Source organism: Balaenoptera borealis (assembly GCF_965194805.1).
Source record: "Balaenoptera borealis genome assembly, chromosome: 13".
NCBI lineage: Eukaryota > Metazoa > Chordata > Mammalia > Artiodactyla > Balaenopteridae > Balaenoptera > Balaenoptera borealis.
The window spans coordinates 19,111,684-19,134,415 of NC_138870.1; the positions used below are offsets into that span (position 1 = coordinate 19,111,684).

The 22,732-nt window shown below is 35.1% G+C and overlaps 1 protein-coding gene across 25 annotated transcripts in view; it reads right to left on the bottom strand.

Moving 5' to 3' along the window:
* C2CD5 (C2 calcium dependent domain containing 5) overlaps positions 1-22,732 on the bottom strand; it is an 88,293-nt gene that overhangs the window by 5,304 nt on the left and 60,257 nt on the right. For 11 of the 25 annotated variants that reach the window (XR_014233631.1, XM_082351909.1, XM_082351926.1 and 8 more), the window contains 11 exons: positions 21,160-21,346; positions 17,908-18,072; positions 16,190-16,330; positions 14,212-14,275; positions 13,382-13,443; positions 13,073-13,171; positions 12,511-12,600; positions 11,630-11,717; positions 10,566-10,652; positions 2,077-2,127; positions 1,079-1,180 (listed from right to left, as the gene is read on the bottom strand). Coding sequence is in view for 24 of the 25 variants with exons in the window: in XM_082351909.1 (XP_082208035.1) it covers positions 1,079-1,180; positions 2,077-2,127; positions 10,566-10,652; positions 11,630-11,717; positions 12,511-12,600; positions 13,073-13,171; positions 13,382-13,443; positions 14,212-14,275; positions 16,190-16,330; positions 17,908-18,072; positions 21,160-21,346 (1,136 nt within the window). In the remaining variant the exon portion in view is untranslated. The remainder of the gene's footprint in view (positions 1-1,078; positions 1,181-2,076; positions 2,128-10,565; positions 10,653-11,629; positions 11,718-12,510; positions 12,601-13,072; positions 13,172-13,381; positions 13,444-14,211; positions 14,276-16,189; positions 16,331-17,907; positions 18,073-21,159; positions 21,347-22,732) is intronic. The other 14 variants (XM_082351919.1, XM_082351911.1, XM_082351920.1 and 11 more) reach the window with 4 other exon arrangements.

A 22,732-nucleotide genomic window follows, 5' to 3' on the forward strand; every position in this document is an offset into this window, starting at 1 on the left:
CACACACAATGATCGTTATAAAAGTGAAGAAAAAGCGGTAGAGCATTAAAAATTATCTGCTGTAGGAACAAATTATTACAAGGAGAGTGTGAAAGTTGTTACATTTCCCAGTGCACTTTTTTCCATCTTTTTTTTCAGACGACTTCATCATTGTCAACTTGTAGATAAACCATATCTTAACTAGTTGTAGTAGGTTTCTTTTCCAAACCTTCTCGATCAAACTCGTAATTTAAAAAATTCAACAAATGACCTTGGCTGTCTAAAAGTTGTTTGTTCATAAAATAACAAATAATAGCTACCACTTATCAAATAACTACTATAAACCAGACATATATACATATATATACACACACACACATATATGTATATATATAATCCTTACAACAACCCAGCAACGTAGGTGTTATTATCTCCATTTTACACATGAGGAAACTGAGGCTCACAAAACTTAAATCACTTGCCCAAGGTCACACAGCTATTAAAATGGCACTACTAGGATTCAAAACCAGATCTGGCTGGTTCCATATGTTGTGATCTTCTCTCTAAAACACAGTTCCTTCCCTTTAATGTAAAATCTTTCACTCAAATACCTCAAAGTCTACCAAAACACATGGAGTATAGATAAAGAACATGTAAGTACTGATCCTGAGTCTAGCAGTGAGATAAGAGTTGACCACTTTCTCTCTGGAAATACCTCATTCTTTTATCACTCTGGATATCGCTCTTAGTAAACTGACAAATACCGTACACTACCTAGTACCTTGGGTCCTGGAAGAGTGTCTCTTCAATAAGAGAGCTCATCATTTCCTTAGGCTAGATGATATAATTTCTATTTATATACTTTCAAGAATACCTTCATGAAAATAAAATACTAAAAACACAACCCTACAGTTAAAGTTAAAAAAATCTAAAGGCCCTTCAATAGCTTTTGCTAAATGACCTTTAGAGTCTGCAGCTTTCACACTCCAATACATGATTGATTGGCAATGTTATTACTGAGTAGTCAGGTCTAGCCTTCACCACTGGGAAATCAAGGATATGCTTCTCAGATTGTAACATGGTAGAAACATCCGCCTACTTGTCTTAATTGATCCACGCCTTATGGTCTGAGCTTTCAGTTTAATGAGCTCTATCCAGCTGCTGCATCTGTCTGCAAAGGAACTGTAATCAACTGACGTTGCTGAAAACACAGACAGAAAACAAAAGAAAAAACAAAGAAAAAATATGGATGACGTCTCTTACTCGTCATAACACTCCTTCCGATGACGTAATTTAACTGTAACCTAGGGGAAAAAGTGGTCCTTTTCAAGTCAGGTAAGAGAGATAGTAAAGAGTCAAGCTTTAGACACTGATTTGTCCAAAACCAAGTTCTCGGCTGGCTGAGCATCTTTGGTGATGTCACAGCCATGTGGTCTCTTAGGGGGAATGGAAGCGGGTCTAACAGAGAGATCAGGGAAAGGACCATACGCTGTGTTTTAACTAACTTCATTTCCCATTCTTTTTACTTCACACTGTTTTAGCTGTTTATATTCAGGGCTTTAATTTACAATCAGAACTTTGTGAATAATTCCTTGCCCTATTTTTACCCTGAAATCAAAAATAAAAATAATGAGAATCAAATGAAGAATACATGAAAAAAAATCACTAGTTAACTTATCTTTTATTAAAATATCTTCTTTCTACCAATAGTAACAGGAAAGCCAAAGGGTCATTTTTGTCAATATTCTATTTCCACATCTGATTTTGGCAACAAAGCTTCTGATAACATGGGGTGAGGGGCAAGTGTGAGCCTAACAAGTTCTCATTTTAAAAAGAATAACTTTTACTACTGCTGAGCTAAAAGACAATGTTAAAAAGCTAAAGCCTTATTTTTAGAAAGTGGAACACTATTAAAATGCTAAAAATGTAAATATTCGTTTAATTACTATTTTGTAAGACACATTCTAACTACAATAAAGCCACATTTTGGTGTCTATTCCATCGTCCAGTGCATTTCTCTGATGTCTGTACGCTTATGAATCACCACACTAGAATTTCACACCTTTGGAGACTATTTGCTTAATTAGACAAACTCACCTCTCTGTGCAGCTGGTATACCTGAGTTAGAACTTGCACTCTCCAGGTGTTCTAATAAGACAATATGAACAACATTAGCTTGGGTGCTAAATATAAGCCAGTATCTCTTCTTTGCTCTTGGTTAATACTCTCTAAAAGCCAGACGAATAGGAGGAAATCTTTATGGCTTCATTATAAAAGTAAACCAAATAGAAGTATTTAGGTTTAAAACGCAGTTTCTATTGATATATGAAAACTAGCTCCATTAATAAATACCATGCCAAGAAAGATTACTTGTTACTATAACACAAAAAAAGTTTCAGAAACTCTACACACAAAATACCAACATAGTAACAAATGTCAGTGGGATGGAAGCAGGACGTGAGAAAACTGAACAGAGAAAAGGGTCAACCTACTGGGAAGAAAAACTGAAATGAAAAACAGAAGGGAAATGTTTGTGGCGGAAGAGCCAGTAAGATTAAAAATTACAGACAAGGCAATGACCTATGTCTCACCGATAAACACAAACCTCAGCCTGACCCGCCCCCTTCATTCCAGGTCTTCGCTTTCAACAGCTCCTTCTGGAGCTATCCAGACTTTGTGGAACTAAAAGGTGACCGTTCTCCACAGAAATAACTAGGAATCCCAAACTAGAACCCCCTTTACAGTAAGCTCATAAAAGCAGGATCCTGCATTCTCCCTGATAGTTTATATTTTCACTATAGATATTTAAGTCATTGTACAAATTTAAACAGTACTATAAAAAAAAGAAAACTTCATAATCTATTTCTAATGTTCAGGCTCTATCCACACTAGCATTATTTGAATTTTTGTTTCAGAGAATTTCAGAACTGAGAATATAGTGTGGCCAAGATAGAAATAACACATAAAAACACTAAGAATAATTTGGGTCAGCCAGTCTTTTTTTAAATTATAAACTAAGTAAATATATGTATTTTTGTCTCTGCTTAATGTGTTGATCTTTTGGTAATATTCTTAAATTAGCAAAAGTTATACTTTTCAAAAATTGGATTTGTATAGAATGTTTCTGCTAACTGGGTGCAATGGAAGTATCTCCCGCACCCACCCCACCCCCCAATTTTTAAGGCAATGACCACAAGCTAATACTGGAGAGAGTACAGTGGCTGACAATCCTCTCACAATACAGAACTGTCCAGTAAAAGGGATCACTAGGGGAGGTCCACAAAATGACTATGAGGAGAACACGCTGGACGTGCCCTGACCATCAGGCCCTCAGGCTGTAGTGCTAGAGGGAGCATCCTCCTGATTCAGGATCCTGAGGGGCAATGGAAGCCCAGGAAGCGATGGGGCCTACAGGAGGAAGACCAGAACAGAACTGACATTCAGAGGCTTACCAGATCTCTAGGGACAGCTCAGCCTGGAAACAGACCCAGTGCAGAAGCTGGGACACTAAATAGCCCACCCCAGGCTCATACATCCCAGGAGGGTCCCAGAGCTCTCGTATGCCCTGTGCAGTATAGCCTCGGTAAGTATAGACACAGAAAATATAGTCGGCATTAGGTATTCTGTGAAAGTTTTTAAAATGTGGGGATGGGAAGGAGGGGGAGGAAACTAAAAGAAAAAGTGAAAATTACTAAAATTGTCCCCTATACCTTGATATTATCTTGGTAATATGGAATTCTCTAGTAGCAACTGTATATAATTTAATGACAAGTACCCATGAAAAGAGCTTAAACATGTAGAAGGTATCTGTTCTCATCTCTAAATATGTCAGGTGGAAAAAAACAAAGGTATACAATGATCAGTAGAATATTTGTTTTTAAAAAAGGATAGGGTATCTTTGCAAAGACAGACAATAAGCTGTTAAGAGTATCCGCCTCTTGGGAAGGAAAACGAAGGGAGAAGGAAGCTTTATTTTGGACAATGTGATTTTTTTTGTAGTATTTGAATTTTTCACCATGTACACTTAGTAAGTACACTTACTACTTTTCCAAAAAAAATTTTACGAAAGGTAGAGGAGAAACAAGTGAGGGAAAATATTTATTCCCTGCCCTCAAATATGAATGTGTTTGAATTAAAATTTGAAAAGAACAAAACTTTTAAATTAGAGACGTGGAGGGAAAGGCTGAGCGACGAGATTTCTGACCTCACTGAAGGAGAGCAGGTTCATCTCCTAACATGCTTGCCAGGATGCTCATTTTTTCTCTCAGAGAAAAGGCCCAAGAGGAGCTGGTCCTGGCAGCAACTGGACATCAGCACCTCGGACTGGTTTGAACACCTCAAATATCTAATGACCTCAGACTCTCACTCTGCTCCTTCTGATTACAGTTTGGCTTCCCAGGTAATAACAGCCTTTTCCAAAGAGAAGGTACTGCAGATATTAGCTGTCTGGCTCACTGACAAAGCAGTAATTCTGCTTAAGAATAAATAAATCCATATGCAATCTCTAAACCAATACTTAAAAAAAGACAACATATTTCATACTCAGGGGTAGAAATCTTATTAAAAGTCCTTTGGGCTTTGTTGAGGAGCTGGCACTCAGTTCTGGCTATTTGCACATCTCTGTGGAAGAGTTTGACACAAATACTTCGTATGTGAGGTCCACACTGTAGCTGCAAAGATAGTCTACATCAAGCCACCCAGCAGCCCACTTCTCTTACCATTTCCTTTCCCATTGAATACAATTTTGCTTTTTTAAAAAGTCACCAGTTACTGATAATCCCACTATCCCTCAAAAAACAACCCTAGAAAGTTACTGAGGCAAACAGAACATGCAGATTGACTATTCTTACTACACTTGAGCAATTTTTAACAGGCCTTAGCGGAGTGGGGAGGGGGATTAACCTAGATTAAAGCAGTTTATTAGTGGAAATGAGCATATAGATGAAAAACAGGAAAAACATGTGGCAAGAATTCCTCCTCCCTCAATTATACACCTGCCCGTGCTTCTGAAGTTTGAGATGCTTCCATTCTCCTAAATAACCAATGACAAAGGTATGGGTTAGCTATGATAAAGCTTTACAATGACTACTCTTCTAACAACTTACTTTCTACCATTAAAATTTACAGATCACCTTTGCTTTGAATAACTAAAAAGTATTTGAGATAATCTTTTCCAGTCACCCTAAGCAAATCACAAAATTTGAAAAAACTCCTGCAAATTCTGAAAGGATTCTCTGGCAGATTAAAATATATGCCATCTGGAGTCTTTAAACTGTATGCTTTATTTTCCTGTTTAACCATTCTTAGTTTTAAATTATTATGATCAAAATTTGGTTTTATGTCCCTTTAAGCATTTCCATCAATCTATAATGCATTGATCAGCTATGTCTTATAACTATAAAATCTGGCTTAATGACTGAGTTAAACAAATGATGTACATAAACATTCAGTATAAATCTGGTCCATAATGGTCTTTAAATATTGGTGGATTGATAATGAAATTGCCATATTATAGTTAAAAATTACTAAGGCATAGAGAAAGACACAAATTGCTTCGATCTGGATATTCCACTAGTAAAAAAAAAAAAAAAATTCAACTACAAAGGTACACAGGTAATACATACAGTAGATGACAAAAGACAATTAGCTGCCCTATTTGAGTCATTAAAGCTTCCAACCTTGGGTGTACAACATCCTAACTCACTTGCTTTTCTTCTTCAATCCCCATCATTCACTCTTCCTCTCACTCCCATCCTTCGTATCCTTTTTTCCAAACAATCCTTGTTTTGGGTCAGTAACCCAATTCAATTTTCTTTGCTTTTCACTCCCTCTTCCTCTGACTCTGGATTTCACTGCCCTCGAGCTCTTGGAGAAGCTAAGATTCCTTATCTCTACTTCTCCATCAACTCTTTCTTTCCTTCCCACTTCTTGGATGAGGTTTTCACATTTTCCACTCTTTAGTTTCTGTTTTCCTCTCATTCTCCTTCCCCTCAGCATTTTTCTCCTTTCAGGACCCCTCACTCATTGCTGTGGCCACGGATAACATGAAGAACTTTAGCACTTTTTATAGTTGCTACCATTTGGTCACAGTGACAAAATATATCTTAAAAAAATAAGAGAGAAAACAGACATGCAATGAATTCTTAATACATAAAGACATTTTTAGTTAGTATAAAGAATTATATATACTTGTAAGAATTCAGAACCATTAGTTGGCAGGAAAAAGGAAAAGCTAACTTTTGTAGTTCTTATAGATTTATATTTCTAATACAAGTTTAAAATAATGTGAGGCAAGTCATTTAAGTTTTAAAAATTAAACTATCTTTTAAAATCAAATTTGGTTTAACAAAAAGTAATTCTGATAGCCTACCATAAAAATAAAGAAAAAAGCTTCAAATGTGTATACTTAATTATGGAGTATAATATATTGAGGGTGTAAGCAAACTTGTTTTCTTTTTTACTGAAATCCAGAATTTGACCTATATTTGCCTTATTCATCAGCAACTGCTCAGTGAAAAGAGAACTTCTCCCAGGCTATAGCTAATGCCACTGAACATGAGGATACCACGCCAGCATAAAGCAAAATGAACACAGAAACAGGGTGGTATAAAAAGCTTTTCCTCTATACAGTTTCATCCAATAGTATATAAACACTAAAACTGACTTAATTAAACCCTTTTATAGCCTTAAACTCTCAGAATTTTAATGAAAGCAATTATCCTATTATAGATTAGATTTATAAAGTATTTGAGATCTATTTATAGTGGTATATAATTCAAACACATTTGTCTAATATAAGTTCTTAAGTCCCACAATATGGTATCAAATATCTCGAGATTCAGGTCTTTAGACATGTATCTAAAGTAACATGCCAACCTTTTATAAAAATTACATGCATAAAATTTTTAAGATTAATTACAGTTCATGAGAAATATCTTATTGATTTTTAAAAAAATTTTACCCAGATTACATTCACTCAGATTCCCTATTTTTACTATATTTGCTCCATCTTTTTTCATTTTCATTTCATAAACATATATATCATTTCTAAGGCCTCTTAAAAAACCATTTCAGAGTGAAATGACAGATATTCAGAAAGCTGACATGTAGATATTAATGATGAGGAAAAAACATTATGAAAGTGGTATAAAAAATTTGCTATAGTCATCTTTTTTCTTAACACAGTTTCATATTAAAAAAAAAGTAATTTATGGTGATGCCACATCATCTCTGTTCCTCATAGTAGTCATCAAAGAATTCTGATGACCTTCACATGATAATGTCCTTTAAGAAATTACTTAGGTTCAGCACGTTTTAATATTTCAAATCAGAAAAATCACGATAACCATCAAGGTAACACCAAATCAACCACAAATTTGAGACATACATCAAACTATTCGATTACCTTGAGAAACAAAATATATAACTAATATAACAAAAGATGGAAGGAAAAAAATTAAGCATGGATGGACAATTCAGGCCCAAGCTTACTCTACACTGTCAATTAGGAAACATGTTATTGAAGCATCTTTTCTTCACATAATATTCACTCATTTTCAATAACACAAAAAGATAAGGAAAGGTTTATCTACAAGTGAAAAGATGGAAGTATTAATAAACATACTGTGCATAGCTCTTGAGACTACTCTGTCAACATAAAAGGAAATAAAAAATTTTAATAAATTACCCCATTTGTGATAAGAACATGAAAAATAAATTAGTATTCAAAATTTTCAGAATTAAAAAAGATAAATCTCGATCAGCTTAGCTAACTGACCTAACAAAACTATAAAAACTATATATTTATTTACTTATCAGTATTAGTAGTTAACTTTTAAACCTCTTGTAGTTGCAGATAAGAAAGTAGAGAAGTTCTCTGAGCATTTATTCCTCACCCTCACCTTTCTCTCTCCCACCTATTTCCTCTAAGCTGCTAAGCTTAACTTTTCCCAGATATTTCTATTCTCTATTCAAAGCCTTCCTTCATGTTACAATGTTCAATTACTACATTCATGATATAACACTCTATTATTACACTTTTCAGACCTTTTCAAAACCCATTCTATCCTCAAATTTTCCAAAATACTTTGAGATGACTTTTTCTAATATATACATCATAGCCCATGTTCTCCTGGAAAGACATGAGGAAGCAAAGACAACACATAAGCATGCAACGTAAACCACAATTTACACGACTTAAAAAAAAATAAACAGATAAACTTTTTAGTGTTCATTGATGATTTTAAAATGTAACATTCAAGGAAAGGCACATAGGTTTATAGTTAAGCACTTAGTATTAAAGTTTTATATATATTAGTATTAGATGTGATATTGATCATTATGAAGCTGACAATGGTGACGATGACAATGATGATGATGATTAAGGGTGGCATGATCTGATGCAGTGATTTTCAAACTTTTTGAAACCCTTTCTTCCAACAAAATCATATATAGAAAGCTGATACATAAAGCGTAGTGCATTGAAGCTGCTCTAGTTCAGAGGTAGGGGGTCTAGAGACCTATCTTCTCAGCCCCCACACCTTGCCTCCTGGAAGGTCATGAGGCACCTCTGAAGAAACTCTATGGTTTGGAGGAACAGAGTTTAAAAATCATTGGTTTAACTGATTTGAAGTTATTTGGAAAATTAACAGAAGCTCAGTATGACCTCAGGCATAATTTAGCTTTTATGTTTTTAATAATAGGGACATGTTAATAATTGAAGAACCATAAACTATAGAAACTCAAGAAATCAGAGAATTTTAAAGGCTAGAGAGAATCTTAATCCTTTCACATTTTACGAATGAGGAACTAAGACTTAAGTGGCTTAATTAGAGGTTACCTGGCCCAAGTTCTCACACTTTATCAGTAGCAGAACTGAGAAGAAAAGCCAGGTCTCTTGGTTTATTATTCCACCTATGGCCCCTCTCTATGCTCCTTAAAATAAATTGCAAATATTTTAGGGACTGTTCAGATATGACTTATTCTACTCAAATTCTTCTTTCCTAGTTTTTTAAGTTCAGAGTACCATTTGTGCAAAATATACTAATGACTTCAAAAAGCACCAGTTCTCATTACCTTTGAAAATATTTTCAAAGCTATTGCAGAAACTGTAAGTTATCAATATAGATATGGCCAATTTACAGAGTTTAAATCTAATCTTCTGCAGAATTCAGTAGCTATTAACAACATGTAAAGTTGAGCTAACAGGGACCCCAAATCCACAAATAAATATTTGTATAGGTTAGCAATTGATCAAACTTTTTCGCTGTTGCTGATTGGGTTTTTGATTTTGGATTCCCCCTCACCACCACTGCTGGGTAAGGATAAATGAAGTGATACCTAAAAGTGGTTTGGAACTAACCCTGTGTTAAATATAAGTTTCTGTAGATAGTAGGTGTTTAAAAAAAAATCCTATCTAGTCAGTTCAAGGAAGATTCTAGACTGTTCTGCTTTTTGTTCTGAAAGCTATGTTTAAGTTATAAATCTGAACTCAGATTATCTTTGGATCTGATTTTTCCTCTCTATTCTTTCAAGAAATTCTCTATGGAGTTCTAAATTAGAATTTTAATTTAGACAAAAAGGAAAAAGAACCACAGTTACCATGTTAGAAAGTTCAGAATCTGAAAGTAGCTTCTTTTCAGCTTCAAAATATGAGACAAGATCTATTTATCTACACAGGCCTTGCACTGATTTAGTAAAGACCCTATTGATATACAGGCAATGTGAATATAAAACTATGCTGTATTATAACTAATATGGTATCAGATAAAGTAACTGACAAGTAGAAACCATAAAATAATGTCACTTGTATTATAAAATGGAAAAATTAGAAAAGCCAATTTGGTTTTAAATAACAAATGCATCATTTCTCAGAAAAAAAAATTTAGGAAAAAACACAAACTACATTTACTGTGTATGTAATGCTACAAGATAAGGTACAGTAATTCTGAAATTTTTATAATAAAAATTACACTGAAATCAGAAGAGAAATGGAAAAAACCACCTCCCACTTTTCTCCAAAGATGGTACAGATCTAAGTAGATCTACTGCTACTGAATTAGGGGACAATCATTTTGCATTTGAAAAAATGTTCCTCAAATATAACCAAGACACCCAAAAGACAGAAAGCTCATCCCTTTCTCACTTGTACTAACCTCCACCCAAAACCTCTCCACATAGCTTCTGAAGAAAATAAGTATTGTTTGTCTATGAAAATCTAAAAATTTTTGCAGAAGGTTACTGTTGCTAGAAAAAAATTTACCAGATAGAATATAAATATCAAAATATACCATATGTGAGTATTTTGGGAAATCCAAATCTCTGAAAATAAAACTTTAATACATTTGAGTTACAAGAATGGAATATCATACAAAAAATTACCTTAATAAGTTATGATGAGTTTACTTGAGAAATTAAAATAAAAGGAACATTACTCTCTCCCCTTTATGAACATGAAGAAACATACAATGAGGAAATGAAGAATAAATCTCCATCTCAAAATTAAGTTAAGATTACCTACAGTGAAGAAGCAAGTGAAAGGATCTAGAAACTAGTATTTGTGCTTGCATTTCCCTTACTTAACCAACCTTTAGCCGGTGGAAAAGGATGAGAAGGAAGTGAATCTGAACAGAGTTCGAGGGGAAACTGCAGAAGTTCTTCATTATCTGTAGAGGCTTGAGAGGCAGGAAAAGCACAAGTTAATTAGTAATGATCTCTTACTAATTTTTAAAAAATTACTCTGGGATAACATATAAATTTCCCCCCAACTCAATTAATTCTGGTTGTTTTGTCCTTGCTTTCTCCCATGGGGGTCCTTCACCTGCAGACATTGAGAGTGGTTGCTATCTTCTCTGGTGGGGCTGTTGTGAGATTTAGAAAGGATAATGTATATAAATCTCTTAGCACAGTGCCTGGCAAAGAATAAGCACTCACTAATGATTATTATTATCCTACTTTTTGTACTATACTAGTTCTATGACACTTAAACCAGTTTTTATCTATCTTTTTTGATAAATATCTGGACATATAATCATTTAATACATCTATCTGACATTAATTCAATGCTATAGATGTCGGATATATTCAACTTAAAAAATTTTAGATTAATCATGAATATTTATTTAGCCAGTAAGTCATTAAACTTTAGAAAGTATACTATTTCCCTTGTCTTTTTTTTCAGAACACACAAATGGTTTCTAAGATTTTGCATTTCTTTGGAATATATTAAGCATGGTACTTCCTAAATTTTACTGGATAAAGAACAACTCTGAGAATCTGCTGAACACTATGGGACCTTTCCTGAGAAAAACCCATGGTGCTTGCTACATCAGTTGGTTCTCAGATGCCTTGAGGACCTCCCCAGAGTCCCTAGGATAGGAGCCTCTAAATTACTGCAGAACTAATGTTATACGCTAACTCTAAAAAACAGCAGCATTTTCTATGTAAATAGCAGCCAACCACGTATTCATGTGTGAAAAATATCATCAGCCATATGCTTATCCACACAGTTATCTTGATAAAGAAAACAGAAAAAGTGACAGTATCTTGTCAAGAAACACGTCATTTATTTATTCTACCTATCCTCTATATTTTATCACTGAACTATAACACAGACAAACATGAACTATGCTCCCATCTACCATAGGTTTACCTCTTTGCAATGACTTCTCAGCATGTGTTTTTGTGGTCTGTAAAGCCTGATTTTTGTCAAAAGTTATTGCAACTGCTGTGACTGTAACCTAGAATCACAGAAACAATATGATTAGCAAAATAATCATTCCCCAAATAAGCTTCTTATAAATCTTTTTCAGTACCACGGAACAACTTATACAAACTGGCTAATTTGCCTTTCCTGGTTAAGATTTTCAATCAGAACTGCACATAAACTCAGACATTCAGACTACAACTAAGCCCAACATGTACACCTAAACGTAGGTATTCCAGAAAGAGCTCAAAAACCCTCTCTAAAAGATGGGGTGTGGAGAAGTCGCACAGAAGCACACCTTCTAGTGTACATACACTGGATCACACATATAAGTCCACCTTCAGATAACTAGAGTTCACAAAAGTGAAACAGACAGACAAGGTCTGACTCATACTAGTACGTTTAAAAATATTTTGAAGTAGGGCTTCCCTGGTGGCGCAGCGGTTGAGAATCTGCCTGCCAATGCAGGGAACACGGGTTCGAGCCCTGGTCTGGGAAGATCCCACATGCCGCGGAGCAACTGGGCCCATGAGCCACAACTACTGAGCCTGCGCGTCTGGAGCCTGTGCTCCGCAACAAGAGAGGCCGCGATGGTGAGAGGCCCGCGCACCGCGATGAAGAGTGGCCCCCGCTTGCCACAACTGGAGAAAGCCCTCGCACAGAAACAAAGACCCAACAAGCCAAAACTAAATAAGTAAATTAATTAATTAAAAAAAAAAATGTTTTGAAGTAAAGCAGCTTATACTTCTTTAATTATGGCAAACGTATAATATTAAAACAGACCAAAGTTATAAGTCTTCTTTAATAACAGACTGAACCTTAGTTACCTGAATTAATTCATCTTCAGGGAGAGATACTGTAAAATTTACATGGCAAAGGCAGCAGGGGATCATAGACCGTAGTTTAAAATACAGGCTCTACACAAAAGAAAATATTAGTAATATCATTTCTTTTAATTTAAAAATTTATAAAAACTGATCTTTTAATGTACATTATACTATGGCAAATAAAGTTGAGAAGATTAAAACACTTCTGTTTCGTCTATTCTTTCATTAAGAATACATTTTTGATATCTAAGCAGACAATAAGATTTAATCATATTTCTAAGTCATAAAAAAAAAGGGTTTTTTTAAATTTACAAATATAGATTTTTATGAAGTTTAACGCTATGAAATAACTTAAAATATATTCCTTTTATAGTGTGGCATATTAAGATGGAGAGGACATCTTTAGCATTTTACTTGATGGCAGGTTAAGACTGATAAGTAAATAAAAATAATTCGACCTACAACTGTGTAAAGTATTCCAGACAATATAAATACTTTTCTTCTTTTATTTCATGATACTGAGGAGTTTTAGCTAAAGTATAGTTAGTCAAAAGGTTCCTACCTTGAGCAAGTTTTCACAGAGATCATTAAAATTCTTATTGAGGGCTTGATTAGTTAGATTAAGGCTGCTTAATCGGATTACTCTTACTGATGTGAACATCTAAATATGGGGAGATATAATGGCATGTCATTTCATTATTCTGAACTAAATACTGTAACAGAACATAAACAATCATAACTACTGTGGTATTTTTTTAAAAGATAAGATTTTAATTGCAGTAAAGAGGCTGAAAAGAAAACATATATTAAGAAAAAACTTGCTAAAATCACATATGCTATATTTGCTTAAAATTAAGAATAAAAGGTTTACCTGTATTTCAGATGTCCAATTATTTATACCAGGCATAATTTCTGTATTACAACTATAAAAGCCTGTCAAAATAAATTATAGGTAAAACATATGATAACATTTCATTTATTTTTGTGTTAAAGAATAACATTTTTCAGGCTTCCCTGATGACGCAGTGGTTAAGAGTCTGCCTGCCAATGCAGGGGACACGGGTTCGAGCCCTGGTCTGGGAAGATCCCACATGCTGTGGAGCAACTAAGCCCATGCACCACAACTACTGAGCCTGCACTTTAGAGCCCGCGAGCAACAACTACTGAGTCCACGTGCCACAACTACTGAAGCCCACGCGCCTAGAGCCCGAGCTCTGCAACAAGAGAAGCCACCGCAATGAGAAGCCCACGCATTGCAACAAAGAGTAGCCCCTGCTCGCTGCAACTAGAGAAAGCCACATGCAGCAACGAAGACCCAATGCAGCCAAAAATGAATAATAAATAAATAAATTAAAAAAAAAAAAAGAATAACATTTTTCAATTATTACATGAAGTTCTAACTGTAAGATCCATTCATTCTTTTTTTCTAAAACTCTATACCTCTGGGAAACTTTAGACCATGTTAATAAATTATCATGGTTTTTTTGTAATGCATAAACATAAAAGGATTAAAAATCAGTTCACCTAAGTTCTAATGTAAATATTTTTAAACGATGTGTTTTCAATCTTGGAGCAGCAAAGAACATGACAGAAGGTAACAGTGATAAAGCCGTTAAAATAAAGTTAGTGCTATAATAATTATGAACCGAAATATTGATATGCAAAACTAGTCTCATCTCCAGGTAATTTTTCTCTGTTCACCTGAAGGAGGCGGAACATCAGTGAGTAGAGAATGTACGTCTTCCATAGCATCTGTGTCATCGATCTGAAAATGAAAAGATTGAACCTATCACATAAGTAGTAAATATATAATTGTTTCAAATTTTTAAAAATTGTTTTTATTATTTATTAAATAGAAAACATAAGAGTCAAGGAGAAGTAGGGCCATTTTTCCCTAAGTTAAAATATAAAACTTGAAAAAATTTTTCTACTATCTATAAATTTTTCCACAGTAATTACAAATACTTCTAAAAGAAATATTTTACATTATAAAGTATATTGAGTTTAAAAAAAACGAGCCTTTTCTCAAGTCTTTATGAGGGCATGTTTCAAAAGATTTACAAAGATAACAAGCAATCATTATCTCTATTTATTTACATTAATAAAGTGCAATTAAAAAAAATCTTCTGACTAAATACAGAACTGCTTTAAAATAAAATTACATAGGGATAAATTTAAAGCCATGTCTTAAAAGAATAAGCACAAATTCCATTTTTCCTACATCACAATATTCTGTTGTGAATTATAAGTAATGAACATATCCAACTGGACATATATTGACATTCATCTGTACATTGGGGATCTAAGTCCTGACTTACACCCGAGATGTCAAGAACCACTTTCACTTCCACTTTGCTTTAGCCACTCACTGTCATGGTCATAACTCGACTGTGGTATTCCCCAAAACATTCTACACTCAGATCTCCAGCATTCTCCAACTATAACCCCCATCTCTCTTACTGAATCTACACCTTGCCCTCTTCTGCCCATACTCCAAGCACTTCTGTTCTCTACTTAGCCAGGATCCCTGCATCAGAAAATATGAAAAATGCTCTGGATCAAAGTGAAAATAACCCTCATCTGGAGGGTTTGTTAAACAGATTCCTGGGCCCCACCTTGAAATTTTCATTTACTAGGTCTGAAGTAGGGGCCCCAGAGTTTGCATTTCTTACAAGCTCCCAGGTGTTGCTGATGCCACCATCACAGGGCACTTTGAGTACAACTGCTCTAAACTGTACCCTGGAACTTTTTACTCCTTAACCTTTTACCAACCTCCACTTTTTTTCTCCATTCTCAGAGTGTAGAGATTATGAGAAAGAGGCACAAATTCATATAGTTTGAGTTTTCTACAAGGTAACACTCTCACCTCAGTTAAGCCTTGAGCATCTCCCACAGCTGACATCCTGATCACATTCAAGGGCACTATTCTAGACTCTTCAAACCTCCAATCCCATCCCAATACAACTCTACTGTCACCTTCCTGCTTTACTGAGATCCAGGCATCTGATTTTTTCTCTCAACTGGCACCTTACCAGAAAACATTTCTAAGTATCCTCATTTATTTTCCTTTCCTTCAATATCAAAGGAAGATCGTCTATCCTTTCAAAGCTAACCATTCTACAGGGGAGTGCATGGGAAGAAGATCTGTGAGGGCACAGGCTCCATAAACCTTTCATGTCACATTTATTCTCCAAGAAAGTTAGTTCATTCTGGATGCATTTTTACAATGAAAGTTCAATTACACCCTCTGAATTCAGTAAAAAAAACACTACACTCAGAATTCACAGTGCTTATATTATTGTGTTACATGTAAAAATGTTATAATTATAGTAACATGTTATGACATATAAAGCAGGTAATAATTAGAGTAAGTGAAAGAGAGAACCTTCTTATTGAAATTAATCCAAGTTTACAAAAAAAGCTCCAAAAGTTTAATATTTTAATTATATTTCAACCCAAACACTAATTTTTCCAAAACTAATTTTCCAAAACTTTTTTAACTTTTATTTAAACAAAAGATATATTACCAAGTTTGTTGTAATTTCTATAATAAAATATTCTTTTGATATTTTTAACAGTTGTAATGATACAAAAATATCACATCAATTTAGGACCTGACTGTAAAAATATATATCTTATCTTCCAAAATCTTTAAGAAATTAGTCCAATGCAATAATACCTCCAAAACAAATGCATCTTTTTTCCCATGTGAAAGGTCCAATTCTGTAACTTCATCAGAGCTTTCTGATTGAGATCTCAAAAGTCTTGAGCGTTGTCTAGGTTCTGGAATGGGTGATCCTATAATCTCTTCAGATATCTCCTAAAAGAAATATAATTGCTTTATATCATATGACTGTCTTTTTCTGTTTTGGGGTTTTTGTGTAAACTGCAGTCGTTTTTTTTTTTTATTGAGGTACAACTGACATGTATGTAACATATTAGTTTCAGGTGTTCAACATAATGATTTGATATTTGTATGCTTCAGTCTGGTTTTACATTTTTATATTAACAGAAAACTACCGGGGGGAAGGGGAGTATGTAAAATGTATTCATAGTCCATATTTAATTACAACCTTTATGACTAATTAACCTTTTATAGAGTACATAGCTATTTCCTTTAATTGATAATAGCAACCTTCATACACTAATCCAGAAACTGTCACAGACACAGCAAGGCAACACTGACATCTAGTGTACAAAGAGGACACTACAATTAGTAGGGAATTGGCGATCCCTCCAGCTCAGAAGGTATTTTCTACTCAGCATTTAAAAGTCCTAATAACCTATAAAGAATTAAAGATTTATGTACCCAAATAAGATTCTAATCTTTTATATCTTATGCAGTGGTAACTTTTCAAAGCCTCACATAGTAAAATGAGGAATATGATATATGTATCTATGTATGTGTATATTTATATAATACACATATTATACATGTATTTGCTATGCAACTTATTTAGTTAAATAAACTTTGATAGATACAATAATGATCTTTTTGAGGTCAGTATAGGCTACAATCTTATATGGGTTAGTAAGCTTTTACCCATTTTTTAGCCAAAGATCACAGCTAATCAGAGGTTCTAAATATCTGCTGGCCACAAGGAATATCAAGAGAATGTGGGTATGTAAGCACAAATGTAAAAGGCACAGCCTGTTGTTGGTGTAACAGAACTATCTTTTAAAAAAAAAAAAGGATTATTTTAAAAAAAGGTTTTTCAAAAATGTTTTCAATGTTCATTGCTAGGGCATACCTTGCATAAAACTGCAACCACAGTTTCGTAACACAGCTACCTCTGCAGCACCTTCGCATCCATTTATCTTACTTACACTCCCCATTAACCTGCCCTAGATAAATCTGACAGGGTACCTATTACAGTGACTACAAAATGAGAAAGAGAAGACTCTGTATTCTTGAACATTTCTACCACAGATAAGCAATCTTTCTTCTTACTAAAAAAGAACATTTTAAGCCATTTCTTTAGTCATTCAACAAGTATTTATCAGGTGGTTACTACCAGGAGGAACTGGTCTAGCCATTAGGAATACAGCCCTGATGGAGCTTCATTCTATCGGGCGTATCAAGTAATAGACAAAAATCAAAAACATATTTCACACACAAAGACACACAGAGATAAGAGAAACAGAAAACAATAAAACACAGAAGGAGGATAGGAAGTACCAAAAATTGACAGGAGAGTTAATTTTTTAAATAGGGTGGTCAAAGTCAGCCTCCCTAAAAAATAAGACATTTGAGCATGGATGTAAAGGGAGGTGAAAGAATGAGCAATGAGGAGAGCAAATCTAGACAGTGGCGGAAAAATCTTTAAGAGAACCTAAAAATATACTAAAATCTAAATAGCAACTTATATATTCACAGTGGAGATTTATTTCACTTACCGGAGGATTGATTTCATATAATTCTTTATTCTTAGCAATCGTGTCATTTATCTTCTTCTGCATATGAGATATATGCTGCTCGTACGAGCCATCATTAGGAGTCTTCCCAGCAATCTGAATACCACCAGGCGTTGGTAAAGCTGCTAAATACACACCTGTGGCTGACTGGTAAAAATAATGGGGAAATAATCAGAAAAAAATATCTAAAGAATAATGGTCCTTAAGTTTTCATATTCAGGAATGTGGTCCTTGCCCTGGAGGAAAAAGATAATTAGCACCAGTGCTTGCATAGGACATATGTGGAAGGGCACAAAAAATCAGAACTGGTAACAGGGGTTGGTTACTTCCAGCAAGAACTGTGGGTAGGTCGGGGACAGCAGTGAAAGGATGATTTACTTTTCACTGCATACCCAACTGGACTTTAAAGTTTTTTGTTATGATTGTAAAAAACTGCACTGAAAAAAACAGCTTATAAAAATATGATTGAAAGTTGTTAAAAAGTAAATTTTTCATGAATGAGTAGTTTACATTTAAAGTGGCAAAAGTAAAAGGGAAACATGCAAAGCAAGTAAAGAAACTGAGTTCAGAAAGGATAGGAAACTTAAGATCACACTGTCAATAAATGTGGGGAAGAGACTTGAATCTGTTTCCGACTCTGAGTACCAAGAACTTTCCACTATACCATTCTGCCTCCATAATCACCAAGAGAGAAAACTTGATACAGACTTATTTTAAATATTTAATTAAATAACTACTAAATTGTGACTTTGTAACAGTACTACATGCCATTAGTACTGAAAAACTATTAGGGGAAATACAAAACAAGATAAAACACACACACACACACACACACACACCTATGTGCATTTATGTTTAAATATGCTTCTGTAAGTAAAGCAAAGCAAAAAAAAAAAGTATAAAAGTACAAACATCAAATTGTTAACATCAAAGGAGTGGAATGGAGAAAAGAGAAGACAATTCTTTTAACTCTGGATATTTGCGTATTTTGAATTGTTAGATTTGTTGTTGTTGTTACTGTTATTACACAATTGTCAATTTTGTAAAAGTCTTTCCTAGAAAGGGTATAGTACTCTATGATGAAGTCTGGGCAGCAGATGAAATTGATCCCCAGAAGCTCTTTCTCCTGGGTTGTTCATGTGTCCATGACTGCACTCACCACCCAGTCTCATGCTCAAGCTCACAACACCTTCTGCGCCATAGTGCCCCATCTCTAACACTTTAACTGCATTCACTAATGAGGCAACAGCCCAGAATGGCTGAGAACACAAACTCCGGAACTAGACAGGCCTGGGTTTGAAACTGAGTTCCGGTACCTATAACCATATCACTTTGGACAAGTCTCAACCTATCACAGCATCCGTGTCCTCGTCTTCTAAAGTGAAGATAATATTACATTCTTTCTGGAGCAGCCCAGTGCCGGACACCCAGGAGGCACTCGTCGGGGATTAGCTATCATGGAGGCAACTCTTGGGACCTTGAGATTTAACTGCACAGGCTAAAACAGCACAAAGATCAAAAGCTCAAACAGTTATAATGAGTGTCACTAGTGATCAGGAAGAAAAGATTAGTAAGAATCAGAAAAGGCAGTATTTGAGGCAGGCACTGAAGAATTATACCAGGGTCACAAACTAGTTTCCTGGGGCTCAACCATCAAGTGTTTGCTACAATTGGCACAATGTTCTTTAAACTTCTGAATCTAAACCAAGCTCTTAGTTCCGAAGACACCCACCAATAACTACAGTTCTGTATTCAGCCTGACTACACATTTATGTTATGCCCTCGCTAAGCCTGTGAGTTTTTAGATGGGTGAATTATAACGAACACTCTTTTCCCCAAGTTAATCTAAATATCAAGTATTTTAATATGAATCAGATTATCTTTATTAATCACTGCAAATTCCTCTTGTTAAAAAAGTGAGATTTCCTAATTAATCATCAACACACAATTATCCCCTACATACAGAAATTTGCATATTTGCTTTTATAGAAAGAACAGATGAAGCAGGAAACAATTTAGCATTTTATCTACAAATGCATACTGAGAAAAAGAAAACAAATTCCATAAATTTCTTTTATTTATTTATTTATTTATTTATTTATTTATTTATTTAGGCTGCACTGGGTCTTCGTTGCGGCATGCTGACTTCTTAGTTGTGACATGTGGGATCTAGTTCCCCAACCAGGGATCAAACCTGGGCCCCGTGCATTGGGAGTGCGGAGTCTTACCCACTGAAGCACCACGGAAGTCCCCCATAAATTTCTTAAAATTAAATTTCTATGCATGTCTCAGAAAGATGACAAGAGAATTCCAATTTGAAAAGTACTGGTGACATAGACAAAAATTCTGGCTGACAAAGTGTGGAGAATATGAGAGAATTTCCATAAATATTTTGCAGGTATCTAGTTCTCTGGGTCTCAGGCTACTTAAAAAGGCAGTTCGCACTTTCCCCACTGGTAACTTTCTAGTCGGAACTTATTTTCTAATAAGCCAAGGTGAACATGAAGCTGAGATAAAGAGCTTTTCACTGCCTCACAATTTATTAGCGCTTCAGAAACACACGTATTTTATTGCACATTGCACTGCTGAGCACTGGTGCACATTCTCTCATGTATTGATTTTCTCCATTAAAACTAAAGATTCTTTTAGCACAGTGGTCCTCCCCGCTCAGGAGTGATTTTGTCCCCCAAAGGACATCTGGTAACGTCTGGGGACAGTTTTGGTTGTCACACTGTGGGGAAGCTGTTAGTATCTAGTGGACAGAGGCCAGGAATGCTGCTAAACATCCTACAATGAACAAGACAGCTCCATATAACGGAGTTATCCAGCCCCAAATGTCAACAGTGCCAAGAAGGAGAAACCCTGTTTTAGCAATGTACAAACAATAATAAAGTTCAGAACAGTGGTGGCCGACTTACAAAACAAGCTATACATGGCAATTCTTAGAAATCTGACCATAGGAATTATGATCAGAATACAAAAATATAATAATAGTATAAATATAAAAAATTTATATAATAGTTTATTAATTTAATTTCAAATAATACTCTTATAAATATAAAAACATTTGAAAGCCTATCACTAGATTTTTTTTTACTTCTTATAATGTCCCTAAAGCCTTAAAAGCCTTAATGCCAGATCTTTAGATAAGTCTTTTTAGAAGACTCTTTGAATCACGTAAAACAATCTACAACTACAGGAATCACAAAACAAAACCAAAACATCGAAACTCACCGCTAAGCCCATCAACATATTTTCACCCACTGAGATCTGAATTCTCAGTCCAAATAAAGCGTTCATTCCTTTGAGTTTTAGTTTATTCATTAGCTGAGTATGCACTTCATATTCCATAAATGGCAACAGATTACTGATAGCTGTGGCATTTGCTTCTGCTTGTGCCTTCTTTTTTAAGCGACACAACCTGTTAAGGAAAATAATTTAGTCAGTGGAGAGTGTTCTTGGTACAATCTTAAGAAATGTCCAATTTTTTTAAAGTTTCTAAAAGTGTGCTTGATAAAACATTTAATTGTTTCAAACGGACTTCTTAAGTTTTATCAATAATCTTTTCTGCCATTTTTTTCACTGTACATACTTTTGCTAAAAGTCCTATTTGAATAAAAAGGAAAAAAATCTCAAAATCTCTAGAAATGAAATAAATACTGATCAAAATCACTAGAGAATATAATTTTGCATCTTAGATTTCATAACTCCCTGTGATCATATAATGGGTGGATAGCAAAGGAAAAAACTTAATTTACTCATTAAAAGAATACAAAGCCTACTTGAGTATACACCATGTGCCAGGCACTGTTCTAGGTGGTGAGCATTGATCAATGAATAAAACACAAAGGCACTGATCAATGAATAAAACACCAAGTCCCTGTTCATGCTTATATTCCAGTGGGGGCAGAGGGGAGGGGAGTAGGAATAAACAAAGAAACAAGGCAACCACAGATAATGCTTAAGAATCCAGTCTGTGCAGAAAATAAACCAGGTGAAGAAAAGTGAGAATAACTCGACATAAGGCCTCACAGCAGAGATGACACCTGAACTGGGATCTTAAAAGCACGATGGAATTGGGAGTGCTGGAAAAAGACAATGACAGAATGGAGCTGGCATATTAGAAGAACCAAAAGGAGACCACTGTAGGTCAAGTGAAGTGAGCAAGAGTGAGGGCAGCACAGATGAGGGTGCAGTTAAGCATGGGCATGAGCATGTTAGGGGCTTCAGGTCATGGTGAGGAGTTTGATTTTATTCTGCCAGCAATGGGAACGCCCACATAGGTTTTAAGTAGTAACACGATCCAAAGTATATTTTAGGACATCGTTTATACTGCTACACAGAGAATGGAGTAAAGATAAGAGAACTGATGTGGGGATGGCAGACAAGAGGCTTAAATTTAGGTAAGAGACAATGAGAGCTTGGACTAAAAAAGGTAGCTGTGAAGATGAAGGAAAGATCCCCAAACTGGCAAGCCAGGCTATTTAGGCCAATAGTTCTCAAACTCTGCCTTGCATCAGAACCATCTGGAGGGCTTGTTAAAAAACAATTACCATCCCCAGAGTTTCCGATTCAACAGGTCTGGCACGTGACCTGAGAATTCGCATTTCTATACGGTCCCCCAAAGATGGTGATGCTATTGGTCTAGGTACCACACTCTGAGAACTGCTGATGAAGACTAATCCCCTCTTACCTAAAACAGAAAAAAAAAAACTGAATAAACTATATCTTTAAAAATCTTCCTAAAAGCATCACAGGACCAGGGCAAGGAGCAATGCAGGGTACAAACATAAGGAGGTAGCATAAG